The 20,173-nt window shown below is 42.8% G+C and overlaps 2 protein-coding genes across 3 annotated transcripts in view; one reads left to right on the forward strand and one right to left on the reverse strand.

Moving 5' to 3' along the window:
• LOC310835566 (vomeronasal type-2 receptor 26-like) overlaps window positions 1-4,026 on the reverse strand; it is a 76,273-nt gene extending 72,247 nt beyond the window's left edge. For both annotated transcript variants that reach the window (XM_083720297.1, XM_083720303.1), the window contains exons 1-2: window positions 3,933-4,026; window positions 2,356-2,478 (exon numbers count right to left, since the gene is read on the reverse strand). In XM_083720297.1, coding sequence (XP_083576423.1) covers window positions 2,356-2,364 — 9 coding nt within the window. In that variant the 5' untranslated portion in view covers window positions 2,365-2,478; window positions 3,933-4,026. The remainder of the gene's footprint in view (window positions 1-2,355; window positions 2,479-3,932) is intronic.
• LOC310835874 (vomeronasal type-2 receptor 26-like) overlaps window positions 1-16,592 on the forward strand; it is a 32,166-nt gene extending 15,574 nt beyond the window's left edge. The window contains exons 2-6 of the mRNA XM_083720863.1: window positions 2,652-2,943; window positions 3,240-4,049; window positions 12,668-12,895; window positions 13,951-14,077; window positions 15,505-16,592. Coding sequence (XP_083576989.1) covers window positions 2,652-2,943; window positions 3,240-4,049; window positions 12,668-12,895; window positions 13,951-14,077; window positions 15,505-16,394 — 2,347 coding nt within the window. The 3' untranslated portion in view covers window positions 16,395-16,592. The remainder of the gene's footprint in view (window positions 1-2,651; window positions 2,944-3,239; window positions 4,050-12,667; window positions 12,896-13,950; window positions 14,078-15,504) is intronic.
• Window positions 16,593-20,173: the final 3,581 nt, after the last annotated feature.

The raw sequence follows: 20,173 nt of genomic DNA on the forward strand, positions 1-20,173 counted from the left end.
TTCCTGTGTTGGAGACAGAATGAGTCAAGATGCAGAGCTGGCGAAAGAGGGTTGTGCCTGCCTTGGGCTTCCTAGCTCTGAAGGTAGAGTTGAAAACCACCCAGAATGGGAAAGCCCAGGCAGTCTGGCCTTGCAAGAGTCTTTGGGTTCTTCTGCTTTGCCTCCTTGGCAGGTAAGAGGAGGAGGAGGCAGAGCCAGAATGAGATCCCTGCTCCTTCTGTTGCTGCTTCTGCTGCTCATGATGCCCTTTGGAGTCTGTTGGAAGCACAAGGCGAAATGCCCCTTGAAACTGGTCAGGGATGAAACGGATGCTCGCAATTACTACCGGCCTGGACACTTTCTCATCAGTGGGATCATATCTCCAAAAAACTTTTATAAGGAAACTCCATACGTCTTTTCTCAAACACCCTTCGCCAGGTTTGAAAAGTATGTACACAGTTTCATGGTCCTCCAGTCCTTCTAGTGGTTCCTATTTATCAAGGAAACAGCTTCTTTCTCAGGGCTGGGGAGCTAAGGGCTGATGTTGGAGGACTACCCTGCCCTGACCATTGGTCTTGCTGGCTGGGGCTGATGGGAGCTGGGGGGCCCAGGAGAAGATTCCACACAAACCTCTCCAATTTCCTTGTTCCCTCTGTCTTCCTAAGTAAAACAATCCTGTACCTATTCCTCTGTGTTGCTTTTAGAAGAATGCAAGAAATCTGGTCAGGGTTCCAAAGGATGCACTGAATTTCCCCACCTGCGGGATGCCATGAAACTCAGTGAATTTCCAAGGCTCAAAGGTTTTATTCAATATTATTCCATTTGGACCATTCATAAACTGTCATTAAGGAATGCTACAGTTTTGCACATGGAATTTTGAGAACCTCTGGGTGACCTTTGGTGGCTGAAGAGCAGGAAAGATGTGCTTTAATTGAAAGGATGAATAAAATATGTCAGGGGAGTTCCTTGTAAGTGGACTTAGATCTCTAAAATATGAAAAGGAATCATTCCTTTTTTGACCACACACAACTGGCCTCATTCAAAGTATTGAGGTGTTTGAGGTTTCTTCCTAAGCCAGAGGGTGGCATGAAACTCAAGCAATTTCCAAGCAGCTATGATTATTTTATGTTTATTCTATTTGGGTCATTTGTGAACAACCTTAGCACAAATCTCTTTACACAATGCAACGGGAGACCTACAGCCCAACATGGGGAAATCTGTCTCAGCTACATTAAAGGTTTCCTCCTCCAATCCCAGCACTTTCCCCTTTCTGTCATTTTTTTAAAAAAATTAGAAGCGTTTTAAGAAACTCCTGAAAATGGTTGGATTTTTATGGGTGAAGAACAGGAATGATATGCTTCAAATAAAATAATTATGTAAGATAATACAGACCAGGGGGTGTCCTCCTTGGTGGAGTCAGCGATGAAAAATATGAGCAAAATTATAAATTTTGCTACACACTCAAGCCTGAAAGCCACCAGGCCTCTTTTCCAAGTCAAAGGGGACTGAGGTATTTGGTGCTTCCCCTCCTTCATAATAATAATAATAATAATAATTTATTATTTATACCCCGCCCATCTGGCTGAGTTTCCCCAGCCACTCTGGGCGGCTCCCAATCAGTGTTAAAAACAGTACAGCATTACATATTAAAAACTTCCCTGAACAGGGCTGCCTTAAGATGTCTTCTGAATGTCAGGTAATTCTTTATCTCTTTGACATCTGATGGGAGGGCGTTCCACAGGGCGGGCGCCACTACCGAGAAGGCCCTCTGTCTGGTTCCCTGTAGCCTCACTTCTCGCAATGATGGAACCGCCAGAAGGCCCTCGGCGCTGGATCTCAGTGTCCGGGCTGAACAATGGGGGTGGAGACGCTCCTTCAGGTATACAGGACCGAGGCCGTTTAGGGCTTTAAAGGTCAGCACCAACACTTTGAATCGTGCTCGGAAACGTACTGGGAGCCAATGCAGATCTCTCAGAACCGGTGTTATGTGGTCCCGGCGGCCACTCCCAGTCACCAGTCTAGCTGCCGCATTCTGGATTAATTGTAGTTTCCAGGTCACCTTCAAAGGTAGCCCCACGTAGAGCGCGTTGCAGTAGTCCAAGCGTGAGATAACTAGAGCATGCACCACTCTGGCGAGACAGTCCGCGGGGAGGTAGGGTCTTAGCCTGCGTACCAGGCTTCAATAAAATTGTCTGTTATCTACCTGTATTCTAGCACCGTGGAAGGCGCCAAAGACCACTGCAGCAAAAGCAACCTAGGGAGCAGCTTCCCAGTATATCTCAAATGTTGAGGGGCACCTTCATTGCTTACTCATAGAACCACAGTAGAATAGAATCATAGAGTTGTAGAGATGGAAGGGACCCGGAGGTATCACACCTGAAGCATCCATGACACATGGTCACCTTCGGAGGGAGTCTGTTCCACTGTTGAACAGCTCTGTGTGCTGTTTGCATCAAAGCTCCTGTCATGGAGCAGAGGTCTCCAAAATTTTGTTCAATGCTAGACAGAAAACGATTGATATTAATGCAAAAGGATGGATGGATGGATATAAATAAATAAATAAATAAATAAATAAATAAATAAATCTAAGCGTTGTGGATCATATAATGTTTCCTTCCTCCCATTCATATGAATATCAGTTTCACTCTTTTTAAAGGATTCATTGATTGCAGGGAGTCAACTAGGTTCCCATGGCACATGTTGTCTTTCCTGTTCACCATCCAAGAGATCAACCAGGATCTCAGTCTCTTACCCAACATCACCCTGGGCTACAACATCTATGAGAACTATTTCGATGCAGGGATGACTTCGGACGCCATGCTAGAGCTGCTTGCAGGCAGTGGATGCAATATTCCCAATTATCACTGTGGAGAACAGAATCCCCTGCTGGCTGTTCTTGAAAGAAGCAATACTGTCATCTCAAAAGTGATTTCAGCCTTGTCAGGCATCTACAAAATCCCACAGGTAACTAACTAGTGGGAGAGCATGGAGGGACAAAGAATTTCAACTCCATAAGATTCTATTTTCTCTTTGGAGGGGTCAAGTAGGGATATTTTTAAAAATGGGAAAATCCTGAGCTATGGATCATACATCCCTTTTTCAAAACTGAGCCTTCACCAACTTGTCACCTCCAGATATTTCAGACTAAAACTCCCATCAGCGTCAGCCAGCAGAGATTTAGATATCAGTCATTTCAGATATTTAAATATCTGTTATGCCGAAATAAAATAAAATTGCTGATCTTTTGCTTTCCTTGCTAGATCAATTATAGCTTCACTGCCCAGGTTCTCGAAGGTAAAACCCTGTTCCCTTTTGTCTACCGGATGAGTCCCAAAGAGGAAAGTCAGTACCAGGGGATTGTTGAATTACTCCTGTATTTTGGATGGATGTGGATTGGCCTCTTCACTCCAGACAATGACAGTGGAGAAAGATTTGTGAGCGCTGTGAAACCTCTTATGCTCAGCAAAGGGATCTGCATTGCTTTATCAAAAAGAGTACCAGAAAATGATCTAAATCAATTTATCAGGCCTGGGGAACCTTTTTTCCTATGGAGACAAGTTGGGGTATTTCTTTCCTATATAACCAGTGAAATGGATATCCTGTTGCTCATGGTAGTACCCGAGATCTATGAGAAGGAAATAGGGGCAAAAGTCTGGATCACAACAGCTTTGCTAGAATACAGAGTTGGCTTTTACCTCCCTCCAAATATATTCCAGCACCTCCATGGTTCTCTGTTCTTTGCAATTGAGACTGGAATAAGGAGCAGCAAAGGTGGCAAATATAGATTGCAGACCAGTTTTGGGGATTATTTCAATCAAGCATTTCAGTGTTCATATTCAAAGCATCTGTTGTCCGTGAAAGGCAGAATAAGATGCAGAGAGGAGGAGAAACTGCAGCCATTGCTCCAAGGGGACCATGAGATAGTCCTGTCTGATGACAGCTATGGCAATTACATCCATGTTCAAGCTGTGGCTCAGGCCTTGCATGCTTCGCTTTCATCGAGATCCCAGAGGAGGCTGATGGTGGAGGAAGGAGAGCAATGGGGACCCCAAAGGCCACAGCCGTGGCAGGTATTTCCTTCCCCCTTTTGCAACCTGCAGTCCACACAGATGCTGATCTTGACTGGGGATAAACCTGCAAAATATCATAGTTACTATTAGTAATAGTAGCTTAGCTTCCAACATGTCTCCGATGAAAATAGGGATGTCCCATCCCATAACGATCATTTTGCTATTTATACCCAGGGCTTTCTTCAGGGGGAACTCGCTGGAACTCAGTTCCAGCACCTCTCAACTGGGTGCCATTTTGACCTTTGGAGGGTCTATAGTAATAATATTAGTATTATTTGTGTTTATATATCAACTTTCATCTGAAGATCACAGGGTGGTTTACAGAATAAAAATACAAAATGAGAATAGAAAAAGCAAACGAAAGAAAGAAAACAAGCAAACCAAAAGCACATTAAAATGCCCAGAGATGGTTTTATCCACCCAAATCCTGGTTACAGAATAACTTTCTCGCCTGGCACCTAAAGATTTGTCACACTTCCGGAGGCGGCGCGAAACAGCAATGGCGGTCCTCTTCGCGCTGTGAAGAGGGGCTCCGCGAAAAAGGGTCGTCCGCTGGGGCAAAGCGGAGACCCATCAAGAAAAACCGCAGGCAGAGCGAGCCTGCGGCCGTGGGACTCGGCGGGCGCCTGGAGCCCCCCCAGAAGCGGGGAAGGAGCCTCGTAAGAGGCTCCGGAACGTGAAAGGGGGAGCGGCGCTGTGAGTTCATCGCTCTTTTCGTGGAAGCAAAGCCGCGCTGCTGCTGCTGCTGAGCGCTGACCTTTCTTCTTGAAAATATCGGAATTGGAGCAACATACCCGTGAGTAAGGGGCTTAAATTTTTAATTTAAATTGAAGAAATTCGGCTGAAAACGGGAGGCGAGTAACAGGAAGTCCGCCTCCCGACTCTGCTAATTAGATCAAAGCAAGGGCTCGGAAACGAGCTGAAGTATTTAAAAGGGACTGTAAAAGTGGAAGAAAGAGTGCATTGATAGACTCTGCATTTTGAAGATAAAAGGGAAAGAACTGTGTGATTTATGGACTTTTATTCTTTGGAACTACCCTCCTATCTTTGAGCTAAACGGGGTTGAAAGGGATAACCCCGTCATCGGGCTGCCAGTGTATAGAAAAAGAACTGTCAAACTGCTGTCAAATTGACGACATTGTTGCAGAGATTGAAATTGTTGCATAGATTGAGACATTAATATTTAACATTGTTGCATGGACCTATTTTGATACCTTGTGGCTGGATTTTAAGAGATCAGAAGCTCTGGAAACCTTCCTTTTGTGTTTGGGAACTACAAAATTTAACATGGGGAATAGAGGAACTTCAATGGCGGAAAATAGTTCCTTTCTTCTTTGAAACTTTGAAATACTCCCCCTATAGGACTGTGGAAGTATAGTGGCATGGGAATTGAGCTTTATTGAAACTTTTTGTGGTTTAATTTGTTTATACTTGGGACTTGTCTTTCCCATGGGACAAAAGATCATCTGACCTTGAACAGAGGCAGGTGTGGAATGAGCGGCACAGGGAGAACAAGAGCAGCTAAAGCCAAAGATAAAGAAAAAGAGAAAAAATCTGGGCAACTTTTGCAAACAACTTTAACTCATCACCGCAGATCATCTGTCCCAACTGTGCTGACAGCACAGGAGGTGGAACTTGTACAGCCTGCTGCAGAAGATATGGCAACTGGAGGATCTGAAACAGTTTTGAAACAAATTTTGGAACAACTGGCAGTTTTAAATCAAAAAGTGGACAATCAAACATCAAAAATTGATCAAGCTACATCCTCTATTGGCAAATTAACTGAACAGGTTTCGCAGCACACTCAGGCAATTGAGAAATTGCAAGGAGCTACGGCAGAAAACTACAAATTAGCTGTGGAAGCCAATCAAAAAGCAGAACAGGCGAATTTAAAGGTTGATGAAATTAAAGGAGAAGTAAGACCTCTGAAAAGGCAGGTAGGGGAACAACAAGCCTACCTGTCATTGGTTGAACTGAAAAGTAAAGAAAGTAATCTCAGGATAAGGGCTATCCCGGAACTGGAGCAAAATAATTTAGAGGGATTTTTGACACTTTTGTTCTCCAAATTCTGGGGAATTGAGGAAGAAAAGGACTTTAAAATTGTGACAGCCTTTAGACTGGGAAAATCAGTAAAGAAAGACAAGTCCAGAGACTGCTTAGTTGCTCTGAGATCAAGAGAAGAAAGGGATAAGATATTAGGCCTACATTTTAAGAAATCTTTGGAGATAGAAGGCAAAAGGGCCGAAATTTACAGAGATATACCCAAATATCTCTTGGAACTTAGGACTACCTATATAGATCTGACTAAATTGTTGAGACACAACGGAATTCCTTATAGGTGGGAGTTTCCACAAGGACATTCATTTACTTACAACGGAAGGAAAATAAAAATTAAATCACCTGAAGACCAGCAGAAGTTCCTACACGACCACGAGGAGGACCTGCAAAAAGGAGCTGCAGCTTCTTGGCCTCCACCACCACCGGGACCACCTCCAAGAGTTATACCACCTGGATCAGGACCAGCACTACCACCTCCGGGATCGGAGGGAAGCTTAGATACCCCATTGTAGAACCCGTCAATTGATTCAGGATGTCTCTGCAGCTTCTTAGTTGGAACATAAATGGCGGAAATTCCCCGGAAAAAAGAAGAAAAGTTTTTCACATCTTGAAAAAGGAACAACTGGACGTTATCTGCCTACAAGAAACACATGTGACAAGGCTCCATAGAAAAGTGTTAATCAATAAAAGACTAGGCCAAGAATTTATTTCTTCAGACAAAGTTAAGAAGAGAGGAGTGGTGATATACGCAAAGGAGAGCCTGTCACCGAAATTATTATTTAAAGATGAACATGGCCGAATTTTGGCGATTGAAATACAGACACAAGGAGAAAAATTTTTGATATTAGGAATATATGCTCCAAATGAGGGAAAGTCGGAATTTTTTAGGAAGCTGCATGAGACTATGCTGGATTACTTGGACTATAGTAACATCATTATGCTGGGTGATATGAATGGGGTTGTGTCTGTAAATATGGATAAGTCACAAAGTGTCAACATATCGAAAGATGGCAGACTACCTAAAACTTTCTTTGAAATGACAGACAATATGGACTTAGTTGACATTTGGAGGGTTAAGAACCCTCTAGGGAAAGAAGGGACTTTCTTTTCTGAAGCTCATCTGACATGGACACGAATCGACCAAATATGGACAACTAGAGGACTGGCACCTAAGACTAGAAAAGTGGAAATCTGCCCAAAAACCTGCTCCGACCATAATGCTTTGAAAGTGGAATTGAGACTTAATACAACCGGTTCCTTTAGATGGAAAATGAATGACACTTTATTAAGAGATCAGGAGATAGTGAAGAAGGCCCAAAAAACTTTAAGGGACTATTTTGAGATAAATTTGAATACCACCGTGGAAAAAAGAACAATCTGGGACGCAAGTAAGGCAGTTATGAGAGGGTTTCTAATACAACAAAACACGATTAAGAAAAGGCTCTGGAATGAAAAGAAGGAGAAGATATTGGAGAAAATAAGAGAAGGAGAGAAAAAATTAAGATCTAGGCCTAAGTCGAAGGATGTGCTAAGAGAAGTGAAATTTTTCCAGGCGCAATATTCAAAATTGATAAATCAGGAGGTGGAATGGAAAATTAAACAAATGAAACAAAGATCCTTCGAATCGGCGAATAAGTGTGGGAAACTGCTAGCTTGGCAGTTGAAAAAGAGGCAAAAGCTTAATACAGTTACAAATCTAGAGATTGAAGGGAGAATGGTTCAGAAACCCGAGGAAATTAGAAAGTGCTTCCAGAGGTACTTCAAAGAACTCTATTCACAAGGGCCGCAAAAAGCTTCTGAGGTGGATCAATTTCTTAAAATTAATGGATTACAAAAAATACCCCTGGAAATGAGAACAAACCTGAACTGCAACATTACACAGCAAGAAATTGAAAGTGCCATTCAAAATCTTCAACTTGGCAAGTCTCCAGGCCCTGACGGCCTAACCTCCAAATATTATAAAGTTTTAAAGGACTATTTGATACAACCTTTGATGGAGGTTTGCAACCAGATAATGGAGGGAAGGAAGGCACCGGAAACGTGGAAAGAAGCTTTCATCACATTGATACCTAAATTAGAAACTGAAAAGACTCAACTTAAGAATTACCGCCCCATTTCACTCCTAAATGTGGATTATAAAATTTTTGCAGATATTTTGGCAAGTAGACTCAAAAAAGTACTAAATGAAGTGATTCATAAGGACCAGGCTGGCTTTCTCCCTGGTAGGCATTTGTTTGATAACACAAGAAACATTATTGACATTTTGGAACTTCTACAAACAAATCTTAATACCAGAGCGGTTTTAATTTTTATTGATGCAGAGAAGGCCTTTGATAATATTTCTTGGATGTTTATGAAGAAAAATATTGGAAGTGATGGGAGTGGGGCGGGGGTTCGAAAACGGTATAGAAGCAATCTACACAGAACAAAAAGCTAAATTGATAGTAAACAATGTGGTGACAGAAGAGTTTAAAATTGAAAAAGGGACACGTCAGGGGTGCCCTCTATCCCCCCTATTGTTCATCTCAGTTCTGGAGGTGTTGCTAAACATGATTAGAAAGGACCGGTTGGTTCAGGGAATTGAGGTCGGAGTGAAACAATATAAATTGAAAGCATTTGCAGATGACTTGGTATTAACACTTCAGGAACCAGTCTCCAGTACTAAAAGAGTGCTAGAATTAATTTCTGATTTTGGTCGGGTGGCGGGGTTTAAGTTAAATAAGCAAAAAACCAAGGTTTTAGCAAAAAATTTGACAGTTACAGAAACAGATGAGTTCTCTAAAGAAACGGAGTTGAATGTGGTTAAAAAAGTAAAATACCTAGGGGTGTACCTGACCTCCAAAAATTTGAATTTGTTTAAAGATAACTATGAGAAATGTTGGTCAGAAATCAAAAGAGATTTGGAAACATGGTCAAGATTGAAACTTTCCTTGTTAGGCCGAATAGCTGCTGTAAAGATGAATGTATTGCCGAAAATGTTATTTTTGTTTCAGGCCCTACAGATCGTGGACAAGGTGGAATGTTTTGGAAAGTGGCAGAAGGATATTTCTAAGTTTGTTTGGCAGGGCAAAAAGCCCCGAATAAAGTTTAAAATATTAACTGATGCGAAAGAAAGAGGGGGATTTGCCCTGCCAGACTTGAGGTTATATTATGAATCTGCAGCCTTCTGCTGGTTGAAAGATTGGATTTTATTGGAGAACACTGACGTCCTAGATCTGGAAGGGTTTGACAATGCGTTTGGGTGGCATGCATATTTGTGGTATGACAAGGTTAAAGTGCACAAATTGTTTAAAAACCATATTGTCAGAAGAGCAATTTGGAGGGTCTGGATAAAATATAAAGACTTATTGGAAAGTAAGACTCCGAGGTGGCTCTCACCGGTGGAGGCCAAGGCACGTAAGAGACTTAACATGGAGGCCCATTGGCCTAAATATTGGGAAATAATTGAAAAAATTGGAGACAATTGGAGGTTGCTAAGCTTGGAGAAATTGAAAACTAAGGTACGAGACTGGCTGCACTATGCGCAAATTCAAGAGGTATTTAAAATAGATAAAAAAGTTGGATTCCAGGTGGAAAAATCGAAACTAGAGACTGAATTGTTAGAGCCAAAAAGTAAACTACTTTCGAGAATGTATAACTTGCTGCTTAAGTGGAATACACAGGACGAGACAGTCAAATCCGCTATGATAAAATGGGCTCAGGATGTGGGGCATAACATTATGTTTGTAGACTGGGAAAGGTTATGGAACACCGGTTTGAAATTTACGGCATGCACTGCCTTGAAGGAAAATATTATGAAAATGGCATACCGGTGGTACATGACCCCAGTCAAGCTAGCTAAGATATATCATCTGTCTGACAACAAATGTTGGAAATGTGGAGAGGCGGAAGGGACATTCTTTCATCTCTGGTGGACCTGCCCGAAAGTGAAGGCCTTCTGGGAAATGATCCATAATGAACTAAAAAAGGTACTGAGATTTACCTTACCTAAGAAACCAGAGGCCTTCCTTCTGGGCATGGTGGACCAGAGAGTGCTTAAGAAGGACAGAACCTTTTTCATGTATGCTACCACAGCAGCAAGGATCCTGATCGCAAAATATTGGAAGACACAAGATTTACCCACGCTGGAGGAATGGCAATCGCAGTTGATGGACTATATGGAATTGGCTGAAATGACTGGCAGAATCCGAGACGTGGGAGAAGAAACAATTGAGGAGGACTGGGAAAAGTTTAAGGACTATTTGAAAAAACACTATAAGCTGTATGAATGTTAAAAAATGCACCTTTCAGGAAACTCTAGCTTCAGCAAATGTAAGTTAATGAAATGAAAATTAAGACACAAGAATTTAGAGGTAAAATAATGAAACAACTTTATTGTGTTTAATACAAAGCATATAAGAATTGGGTTACAGTAAAATTGAAATTAGGGAACATGATAAAATGGAAGATACAACAAGTTTTGAAATCAGTTAACAAATTGCTGATGCTTTATAAGACAGGGAACGTAGGGTTTGGAGGATGTGGGGAAGTCCTTTAGATTGGATGGAAAAAGAATATGGAAATTTGTTATTCTTCTATTCTATTTTCTTATAACTATTCTTTATTATTTTTTCTGTATTTCTCAAAAGCAATAAAAATACTTTAAAAAAAAAAAAAGATTTGTCACAAAGGCAAAGGACAGCATCCCCCAAGCGAGGAGCCACCACCGAAAAGTCCTGTTGTCGTGCTGCCACCCTCCAGATATCTCTATTTTATATATTTTTTTTATTTAAGTTTTTTTTCATTTCTCTCCAAGCTCCTGTATAGTTATTCTTTAAAATATTTATGTTCGTAGCTGTTATCCATACTCCTAAATATTAAACTTTCTTCTCAATCATCAGTTCCGTTTTTTGTCTTTTTTATATTGCTCTTTCACATTTTCCACCAATACTTTCGTTCTACCTTTATTTAGTTTAAAACCTGCTACTTTTCCAAACTTGAGAATCTGTTCAAGACCCTTGGTTTACTAGCCATGGGGTCTTCTACAGTTACCACATGGTCCACTGTGGTACCACTGTTCGACAGTGGAATTTGCTGCCAAGGAGTGTGGTGGAGTCTCCTTCTTTGGAGGTCTTTAAGCAGAGGCTTGACAACCATATGTCAGGAGTGCTCTGATGGTGTTTCCTGCTTGGCAGGGGGTTGGACTCGATGGCCCTTGGGGTCTCTTCCAACTCGATCATTCTATGATTCTATGATCTGCAAATGCCTTGAGTTTATATGCTTTGTAACCTAATGTTGGGACGCGGGTGGCGCTGTGGGTTAAACCACAGAGCCTAGGACTTGCCGATCAGAAGGTCGGTGGTTCGAATCCCCGTGACGGGGTGAGCTCCCATTGCTCGGTCCCTGCTCCTCCTAACCTAGCTGTTCAAAAGCACGTCAAAGTGCAAGTAGATAAATAGGTACCGCTCCGGCGGGAAGGTAAACAGCGTTTCCATGTGCTGCTCTGGTTCGCCAGAAGCGGCTTAGTCATGCTGGCCACATGACCTGGAAGCTGTATGCCGGCTCCCTCTGCCAATAAAGCAAGATGAGCGCCGCAACTCCAGAGTCGGTCAGAATTGGACCTAATGGTCAGGGGTCCCATTACCTTTACCTTTAACCTACTGTTATCCCTTTTATTTCTTCATCTGATCTTCTACTTCTGACCAGGGTCTCTAAAACTAAAATAATAATGGTGACTGGGGATATCCCTTTCCTTCTCCCTTTCATTATTTTGAATTTTTCTGTTATTACATTATTTACTATCATCATAGCCTGTTAGTCAGACTAAATTGAGTGAATTCCTCTAAGTACAGTGGTACCTCGGGTTACAGATGCTTCAGGTTACAGATGCTTCAGGTTACAGACTCTGGCAACCTAGAAATAGTACCTCGGGTTAAGAACTTTGCTTCAGGATGAGAACAGAAATCGTGCGGTGGCAGCGGAAGGCCCCATTAGCTAAAGTGGTACCTCAGGTTAAGAACAGTGTCAGGTTAAGAACGGATCTCCAGAACGAATTAAGTTCTTAACCTGAGGTACCACTGTAATGACTCTATGAATTTCATCATCTCTATAGTCTTCTTCGTAGAAGTCCATGAAACATGGTCAAAGGCCTTCTCTGCGTCTATAAAAATCAACACTGCTTGCTTATCATTTCTAACCTCCAGATATTATATCAATTATATTCCTTATATTATCCTTCATCTGGCGGCCTGGTAAAAAACCAGCCTGGTCCTGATGAATTAAATCCATTAATAGCACTTTCATGTTGTTTGCCAATAGGTCTGCAAATAGCTTATAGTCATTATTTAATAGAGAAATCAGCCTATAATTTTTGACTGATAATAGATCTGTATCTTTTTTCAGAATCAGCGTAATGTAAATATCTTAAATATTTTAGTGGTTGTGCCAAATAATCTTTTAATTTCTTATAGTACTTTGCTGATAGCCCACCTGGCCCTGGTGTTTTCCCCATTTTGGCTTGATTAATTGCCTACTGTAGCTTCCCAGTTTCTTAATGCTGCTGCTTTCCCCTGCCATTCCAGCTTCACCCTTTCTTGAGAGAAATCCGGTGTCTGAATACTTCCAGGGGCAGACTGTGCTTGGATGAGAACTGGGAGCTGCCAGCGGAGTTCGATATTATGAACTGGGCGATCTATCCCAATAAGTCTCGTGCCCTTGTGAAAATTGGAAATATAAGGACAGAGGCATCTGCTGGCATAAAGTTCACCATTAACCCAGAAGCCATTGAGTGGAACAAGAAATTCAACAAGGTAGGGGGAATAATGGGGGGAGGGGGGCTAGGAGATCCTGATTGTGCTGTTCCTTGAACAACCACTGCAGAATGACCATGTCAGGTTGACTGTCCAGTAACAGCTGGAACCACCACTCCTTCTTTCGTCAGCAGCTGAGATAGGAGGAGAATTTGGGATGCTCAAATAAAGGATACTGACCTTTCATACACGCAGAAGGATGAAAACTAATTTATTTTACAAATGATAATTACTGATTTATTGTATTTTTTTTAATTTGTGAGTAAGCTCACTGGTATTAAATTTGTCTTAATTAGTGGTTGATATGGTGAAATTTGGAAAATCAATTAAAGCAATTTGGCAAAAAAAAAACCCCAAAACCCCAACTCTCCATTCAGTTGGGCATTGAACAGCAAAGCGCTTTCTCTCTCTCTCTCTCTCTGACACACACAAACACAAACATGAACCGTTGTGAGACATTATTCGAATCCTGAAATTTGGGGAAATCACATGTCAGACCCATTGGCATTTGCTTTGAAGTTTTATTAAGAAGGGAAACAGGTAAATGGAGAAGAGGTGGCTCAAACCTCAGCTGTACTGAACTAAATTTAAAGCACAAGATATTCTGGTCAACCCCAATGGTTGAAAGGACTCTGATGAGGGGTCAAGAGCTGCATTCCAGAGATCATGTTCTGCAGCTAAAGAGAACTGACCACATTAAGGGAATGGGGAGATGGCAGGCTACTGAGGTTCTTGGCTGCTGGAAACGGCAACTGGGATCTCTCAGGATTCCCTGCCAGACAGACCCCTCCCCAACCTCTATGTGATCGATGTAGAGCTGTGATGATTTCCTGAATGATTCACTGGGGACCACAACTGCGAATCTTTGGGTAGATCAGGGTTTCCCAAATTTGGGTCCCCAGCTGTCTTTGGACTACAGCTCCCATCATCCTGAGCTGGCAAGACCGGTTGTCAGGGATCACCACCATGCTATAGAGATCGCGTTGAGTGAATTACATACCCACAAATACTCCTAACTGTTCCTCTTTGTTGCACCTTCTTGTCTTTCTGGTTAGGCTGTACCTCGTTCCAGGTGTACAGAAAGATGTCGACCTGGATATGCCAAGGTGGTCCTAGAAGGAAAGCCCATTTGCTGCTATGCTTGTGCTCGGTGTGCGGAAGGGACCTTCTCCGCCCAGGAAGGTGGGTGACTCCAAGGGGGAAGGTATTTCTGGAGAGAGTAAACACAGGGCAGAAATTCAGTCTCACACACTTTTTGTGAGAATTCTGCAGACATAGGGGAATGGGAATCCTTCCTTGACTTCCTTAGTATTAATCACCTTTATTACATCCTGGAAGTGAGTTGAAAGGAATGACCATAAGGAAGAAATCTCTGGGGTGCAAACTGTGAGAGGAATGCCCACAAAGCATTCCTTTTTTATTTTTTATACCAAGGCTCACAAAAAGGAAATAATGTTGACACTTATCAAAAATAATGGATAGACTATGAAAAGGAGCAAAATAATTAACAGCAAAAGCACACTAAAATTATTACAATATAATCTATGAACCGTTTTGATCTCACTACTATGAGCATTGCATGTCTGCATTTTAAAGGTTCGGACAAAGAGGAATGACCGCTCCCTGCTTAAAACGGGGGGCGCCCTTTGCGTGGACACGTGCAGCCCCTAGATCTGGAGCAGCTCCAACAGCATAGGCTTGGCTTTGCCTTCCCCCAGGTGGGATACCTGAAGGTCTCCGCCTACCTCAGTCAGTTGTCCAATCCCACCTGGGGGAAGAGTTGCCAAGGAGACCGGCCAGGTAGGGGAGGGATTACCTGCCCACACAATAGAGGGAGGATCTTACCTGGGAATCCTCACTTGGCTCCAGAGCTTCTCCCACCCTACCCACCCTCAGTTAATGTCTTATTTTGCAGGTTAACTTTTCTTCACAGGTTTTGCAGGTTAATTTTTCTTCACAGGTATGCGGGCGCTGCTACGTTAAGGTCCCTGTTAAAGGGTCGGAAAGGAATTTCCCTGCATTGGCAGGTTTCGCCTTTCCCGTAGCAAAACGTCACAACTTTGGCGGTATCAGCCCTTGGGCAGAATCCTTTAGTCCATCTTCCTCTTTGCGGTGGCGATACCAGGGTTCCCCGTTAAAGGGGTTTTCTGAAGGGAGGCTTTGACCGTACACCGAAAGGTCGTCATTGCTCTCCCCTGCGGCGGCGGCGTAACGGGGGCGGCTATCTCTGCTTGAACATATGCTCTCCAGAGCCGGCCCATCCACCCACACACATACTGGATAACCCTGATGCTCCCTAGGTCCCCGGCTGAGGACTGGGGAGGGAGAACGCCCAATGCCTGAGCCAAGGTCTACCCACATTTGAAATTTAATAAAGTTGTGGCCAATTTAATCCCATAGCACGTTGTCTTGCGTCGTTATTCCACATGACGGGGGGACCGCGCGGGATCTGGGGACTCCGCCTGTCCACGCAATAGGCAGGATCTAACCAATGCAGTTAACAGTGGAGTGGTCACTGCCTCTCAGTTTATCCTAGATCACAATGTTAATAGAGCACAGATCATTAGGGATGTAAGTGATGCTACAGCCATTCTTTTTCCCTTCCCCAGATGCAGAACATTGCTCAGAATATCACCATTCAAACAAGGACAGAGATCAATGTGTCCCCAAGATTATCATCTTCCTGGCTTATGAAGAATATTTGGGAATGGTGTTAGCTTCCGTTGCCCTCTTCTTGTCCTTAACAGCAGGCATCGTGTTGGGAATCTTCATTAAATACAAGGAAACTCCCATAGTCAAAGCCAACAACCGGGACCTCTCCTACATCCTGCTCGTCTCCCTCCTGCTTTCCTTTTGGTCCTCCTTCCTCTTCATCGGGCGCCCAAGGAAAGAGACCTGCCTTCTCCGACAAACGGCCTTCAGCATCATCTTCTCAGTTGCTGTTTCTTCTGTCTTGGCAAAGACCATCACGGTGGTGCTGGCCTTCTTGGCCACAAAGCCCGGGAACAGGGTGAGGAGATGGCTGGGCAAGAGTCTGGCCAACTCCATTGTCATCTCCTGTTCTGGGGGGCAAGTTCTCATCTGCACCATCTGGCTGGGCTCTTCTCCCCCATTCCCAGAGCCTGACATGCGCTCCCAGGTGGAAGAAATCATCCTGCAATGCAACGAAGGGTCTGTGGCCATGTTCTACGTTGCCCTCAGCTACATGGGCTTCTTGGCTGCCACCTGCTTCACGGTGGCTTTCCTAGCCAGGAAGCTGCCCGGCTCCTTCAACGAAGCCAAGCTGATCACCTTCAGCATGCTGGTCTTCTGCAGTGTTTGGGTGTCTTTTGTGCCCACCTACCTGAGCACCAAGGGCAGGTACATGGTGGCTTTGCAGATCTTCTCTATGTTGGCCTCCAGTGCTGGGCTTCTGGGCTGCATCTTCCTTCCCAAGTGCTACATGATTGTGCTGAGGCCTGATCTGAACACAAAGGAGCACCTGACAACAAAATCTTAAGATTTCTGGTCTTTAGAGAAGTCTGTACCAGCCATTTTGCATAAAGCATGAAGGCTGAAAATGAATTTAAAGTAGCAGCAACAGCCACAAAACCTTTGGGCTTAATTTTCAGCATATATCCCATGGGATACCTGATCAAATGTGTTGGTTTTTATGCCAGTATTTTATTTTCATAATAAACAGGACTCCATTTTTGCACCTACACGGAGGGAGGGGGAGAGAGAGAACACAAAGACATGAGTAGGAGGTCAGATTTCTCCACCAAGTTCTATGAGACATGGAGGGGGAGGAAAGGGGAAACAAGGACAATCCGGGACGTTCCGGGATTAAATCAGAAACCAGGATGGCTTCTGTAAATCTGGGACTGTCCCTGGAAAATAGGGACACTTGGAAGGCATGTTATCCTGTCCTGGTAGTTAACGTGGTTGCTTAAAATTATGAGCCAAGGTTTGTAGACAGTCACCATCTTAGATTCCCCCAAAATGCAATGCTTGATATGCCGTTGTATTTGATGTGATTTAAGATTGTGACTACTGAAGGTTTGGTATTTAGCTGGAAGCTTACTGAATTCTTTGTCTTATTGAATTCAATGGGACTTACTCCAAAGGATGGATAGATAGATAGATAGATAGATAGATAGATAGATAGATAGATAGATGATATAGATAGATAGATAGATAGATGATATAGATAGATAGATAGATAGATAGATAGATAGATAGATAGATAGATGCTAGATAGATAGATAGATGCTAGATAGATGTGTAATTGCCTCATAAAACGGTTACCCTGACTATTCTCAAGTGCAACACATTTAAAACAAGTCAAAAACACAAGTAGAAAGCCACCAGTTGAGCCCTGAGTCCAAACACATCACAAAAGAATAAACAAATTACTTATTACTTTGACTTGCTATGGATTGAAAGGTAAAACAGAAAAACAGGAGCAGAAATCTCTAGCCCCAAAGCATCCCTATAGTGCAATCTTAAGGGTCAAGAGACTTTTGCCCTGATGCATAAGAACAAGGGAATTGAGCCGAGTTACAACTTGCCATACATTTCTTTGTTTTTAGCATGGCAAATTGAAAGACACCTCCAGGGAACAAACATTACTGTAATTGCTGTGGCTTCGAAAGCTGGAGAAGTAAATCATTATATTCCTGTAAACGTTGAGTGAATCTCAGCGGGAGGAGAAACCTGTTTGCAATGCTCTCCGTTTGTCTGTGAGCTCAGGGATTTAAATTTAGTTCAGGTTCTGGTCTAGGGCTTGTGAGAAGCTGAACTCCTAAATCTAAAATGGAGGCTGGACTCCAATGGTGGTCTACCCAGAGCGGTGCCTGAGGACCAGGCATAGTTTCATAAGGCGGGTGGGGGACTTGGCTATAACAGGGCAGAGTCATAGAATCATAGAGATGGAAGGGAGCCTGAGGGTCATTTGTCCAACCCCCTGCAATGCAGGAAGCTCAGCATGTGGTCCCCCATCCAATTTGAAATCACACCAGACCCTGCTTAGCTTTGCAAATGTGTGAGCAGTTTTATTGCTGCATCACCAGTGGCGGACTGACCAGGATGTCAACTTGCCCAATAGCCAGTCGGCCCCCTTAAACATTAAAAAATATTATCTATTTGCCCAGTCATCTAGTGAATTCAAACAATTGCTCTTATTATAGTTGACTGCATGGAATACAGTACGGTTTTGAACTACCTGTTAATGTGTAAAATGTTCATTCACTAGCAAACTATTTAAAAATATCCACCATTTATTTAATATTAATTTTAAAAAATAATTTATAACCACCTGTATTTAATATTATTATTATTAATTTATACCCCGCCCTCCGCAGCCGAGACCGGGCTCAGTGCAGCTAACACCAAATATATAATACATTAAAAACACAAAATCAAATGATTAGTTTAAAATGCAATTCAAATCACATTTTAAATCAAAATAAAATTAAGTGGGAACCCACGAATCATAACCGTACGGGTAAGGAATTAAAAGTTCACCAGGCCCGGCCACCCATGCTGGTCCCATAAATAAGAGCCAAGGAGGTCACTTATATACAGGGTCCCATAGAAAGAAGGGGGTCAGATGTACAATATATGTACATTGTGAGTACTTTTAAAAAAGACATTCATTTCGCACAAATTTTAATTGTACCTTTTCCCACTTAGGTGTTTTTTGAAATTTTCTGTTTATTTCTTATAAAAATTAAATGGCAGCCTCGTAGTTGTGGGTGGGCCCCTTTTATCTCCTGGCAACCAATATTTTTAGACCCAGCCTAACATTGTGCATCAATAGGAGGGCAGTCATAGAATCCTAGAATGGTAGAATTGAAAGGGACCTCAAGGGTCATCCAGCCCAACCCCGGTGTTATCGGCACACCGTTCTAGGCACTTGGGCTAATTCCTCTCTTGAAAAAGAATAGCTAGGAAGAAGGAAGAAACTTTGCAGCAGGCTTTGTTCCTACTGCATGGCTCAGTGCCGGCCCTCTCATGAGGCAAGGCAAGGCGACTGCTTCGGGCGGCAGGATCCATAGGGGCAACAGAAGATCTCTATCCCCTGGTGCCTCGTTCCTGATGTAGATCTTTCCACACATATTTTGTGGTGTGCCTCAGGCGCCGAAATGTCTTGGGCTGGAACAGGAGGGCAGAAAATGGCTGCTGGAAGGTGTTGCAAGGAATTGTGGGGAACTGCAAACTGGTCAGCAATTCAAATACATGAGCAAGACTGGACATCCCACTGCGGCAACTCAGGCAGACAAGCCATATAGAAATAATAAAATTATTATTGAAACTGTTATTATTAGCCAGAATAAGGAGGCGGATTTGGTGGGAGGCAGAAACCTACCGAGTCACTTATTTATTTAGTGGATGTGTAATGATGGAAGATCCACTAACCCGGGTAACTGCCTGTTTCAGTAAATACGTATAGGGAAGCTTTTTAATTATGTTTTTATATATGTTGGAAGCTGCCCAAAGTACCTAGGGCAACCCAGTCAGATGGGAGGGGTACAAATAAATAAAATAACAACAACAACAATCACCATCATTATTATTTTATTATTAAGGATTGCAGTCTGAAGATCCGTAGTTTGGAATTTGAGTTTGAGGCGAGCGGCGAATGGAGATGTGTATGTGGTTTCGGTTTGCAAATTAGGATAATTTGAGATTTGAACTTTGTTCGTTGTTATATTATTCTCGCAAACGTGCTGAGGTTTGCAGGGATGTGACGGAGGGCAAAGTACCTGAAATTAAACTGGTCTCTCAGACCTTTTCCCACACCTTCATAAATTTAGATGATTGGGTTGGGGAAATTTTTAATTTTTTTTTAAGGGGGGGGGACCAATTAGCTAAACCTCATAAGCTGTCCTAAGATTGCAACCAAAAGTGCATTGAAGGTTGCAGCCTTGCAATGCAATCCCTCTGCGTGACTACTCAGAAGTAAGACCCATTTGGGTCCAGCTGCAACATGCAGGATTGCAGTCTGTTAGTATTGCCAATGCTGGGGGCTGCTTTCCATTACTGAGCCCCAAACCTTCCTTGCTTTCGCCCTGTTTTCTTTTTCCTGCGGTCTCGGGTTTGCCTTTAAAAAACAAACAAAAAACGAGACTTTTGAAAATCATAATAAAACCAATGTGGTTTGTGTAGCCGAATCCGCCATCTTTGTGGCGGTCGCTGCCCTTACACAAAGCTTCTCCCCCCCCCCCAAAAAAAAAGTTTATTAGTTTTCTCTTATAACATACAGACAAAAACACAAAAGAAAAACATTACATTTAA

The sequence above is a fragment of the Podarcis gaigeae genome, assembly GCF_964106915.1.
Source record: "Podarcis gaigeae genome assembly, chromosome: 18".
NCBI classification, from domain to species: domain Eukaryota; kingdom Metazoa; phylum Chordata; class Lepidosauria; order Squamata; family Lacertidae; genus Podarcis; species Podarcis gaigeae.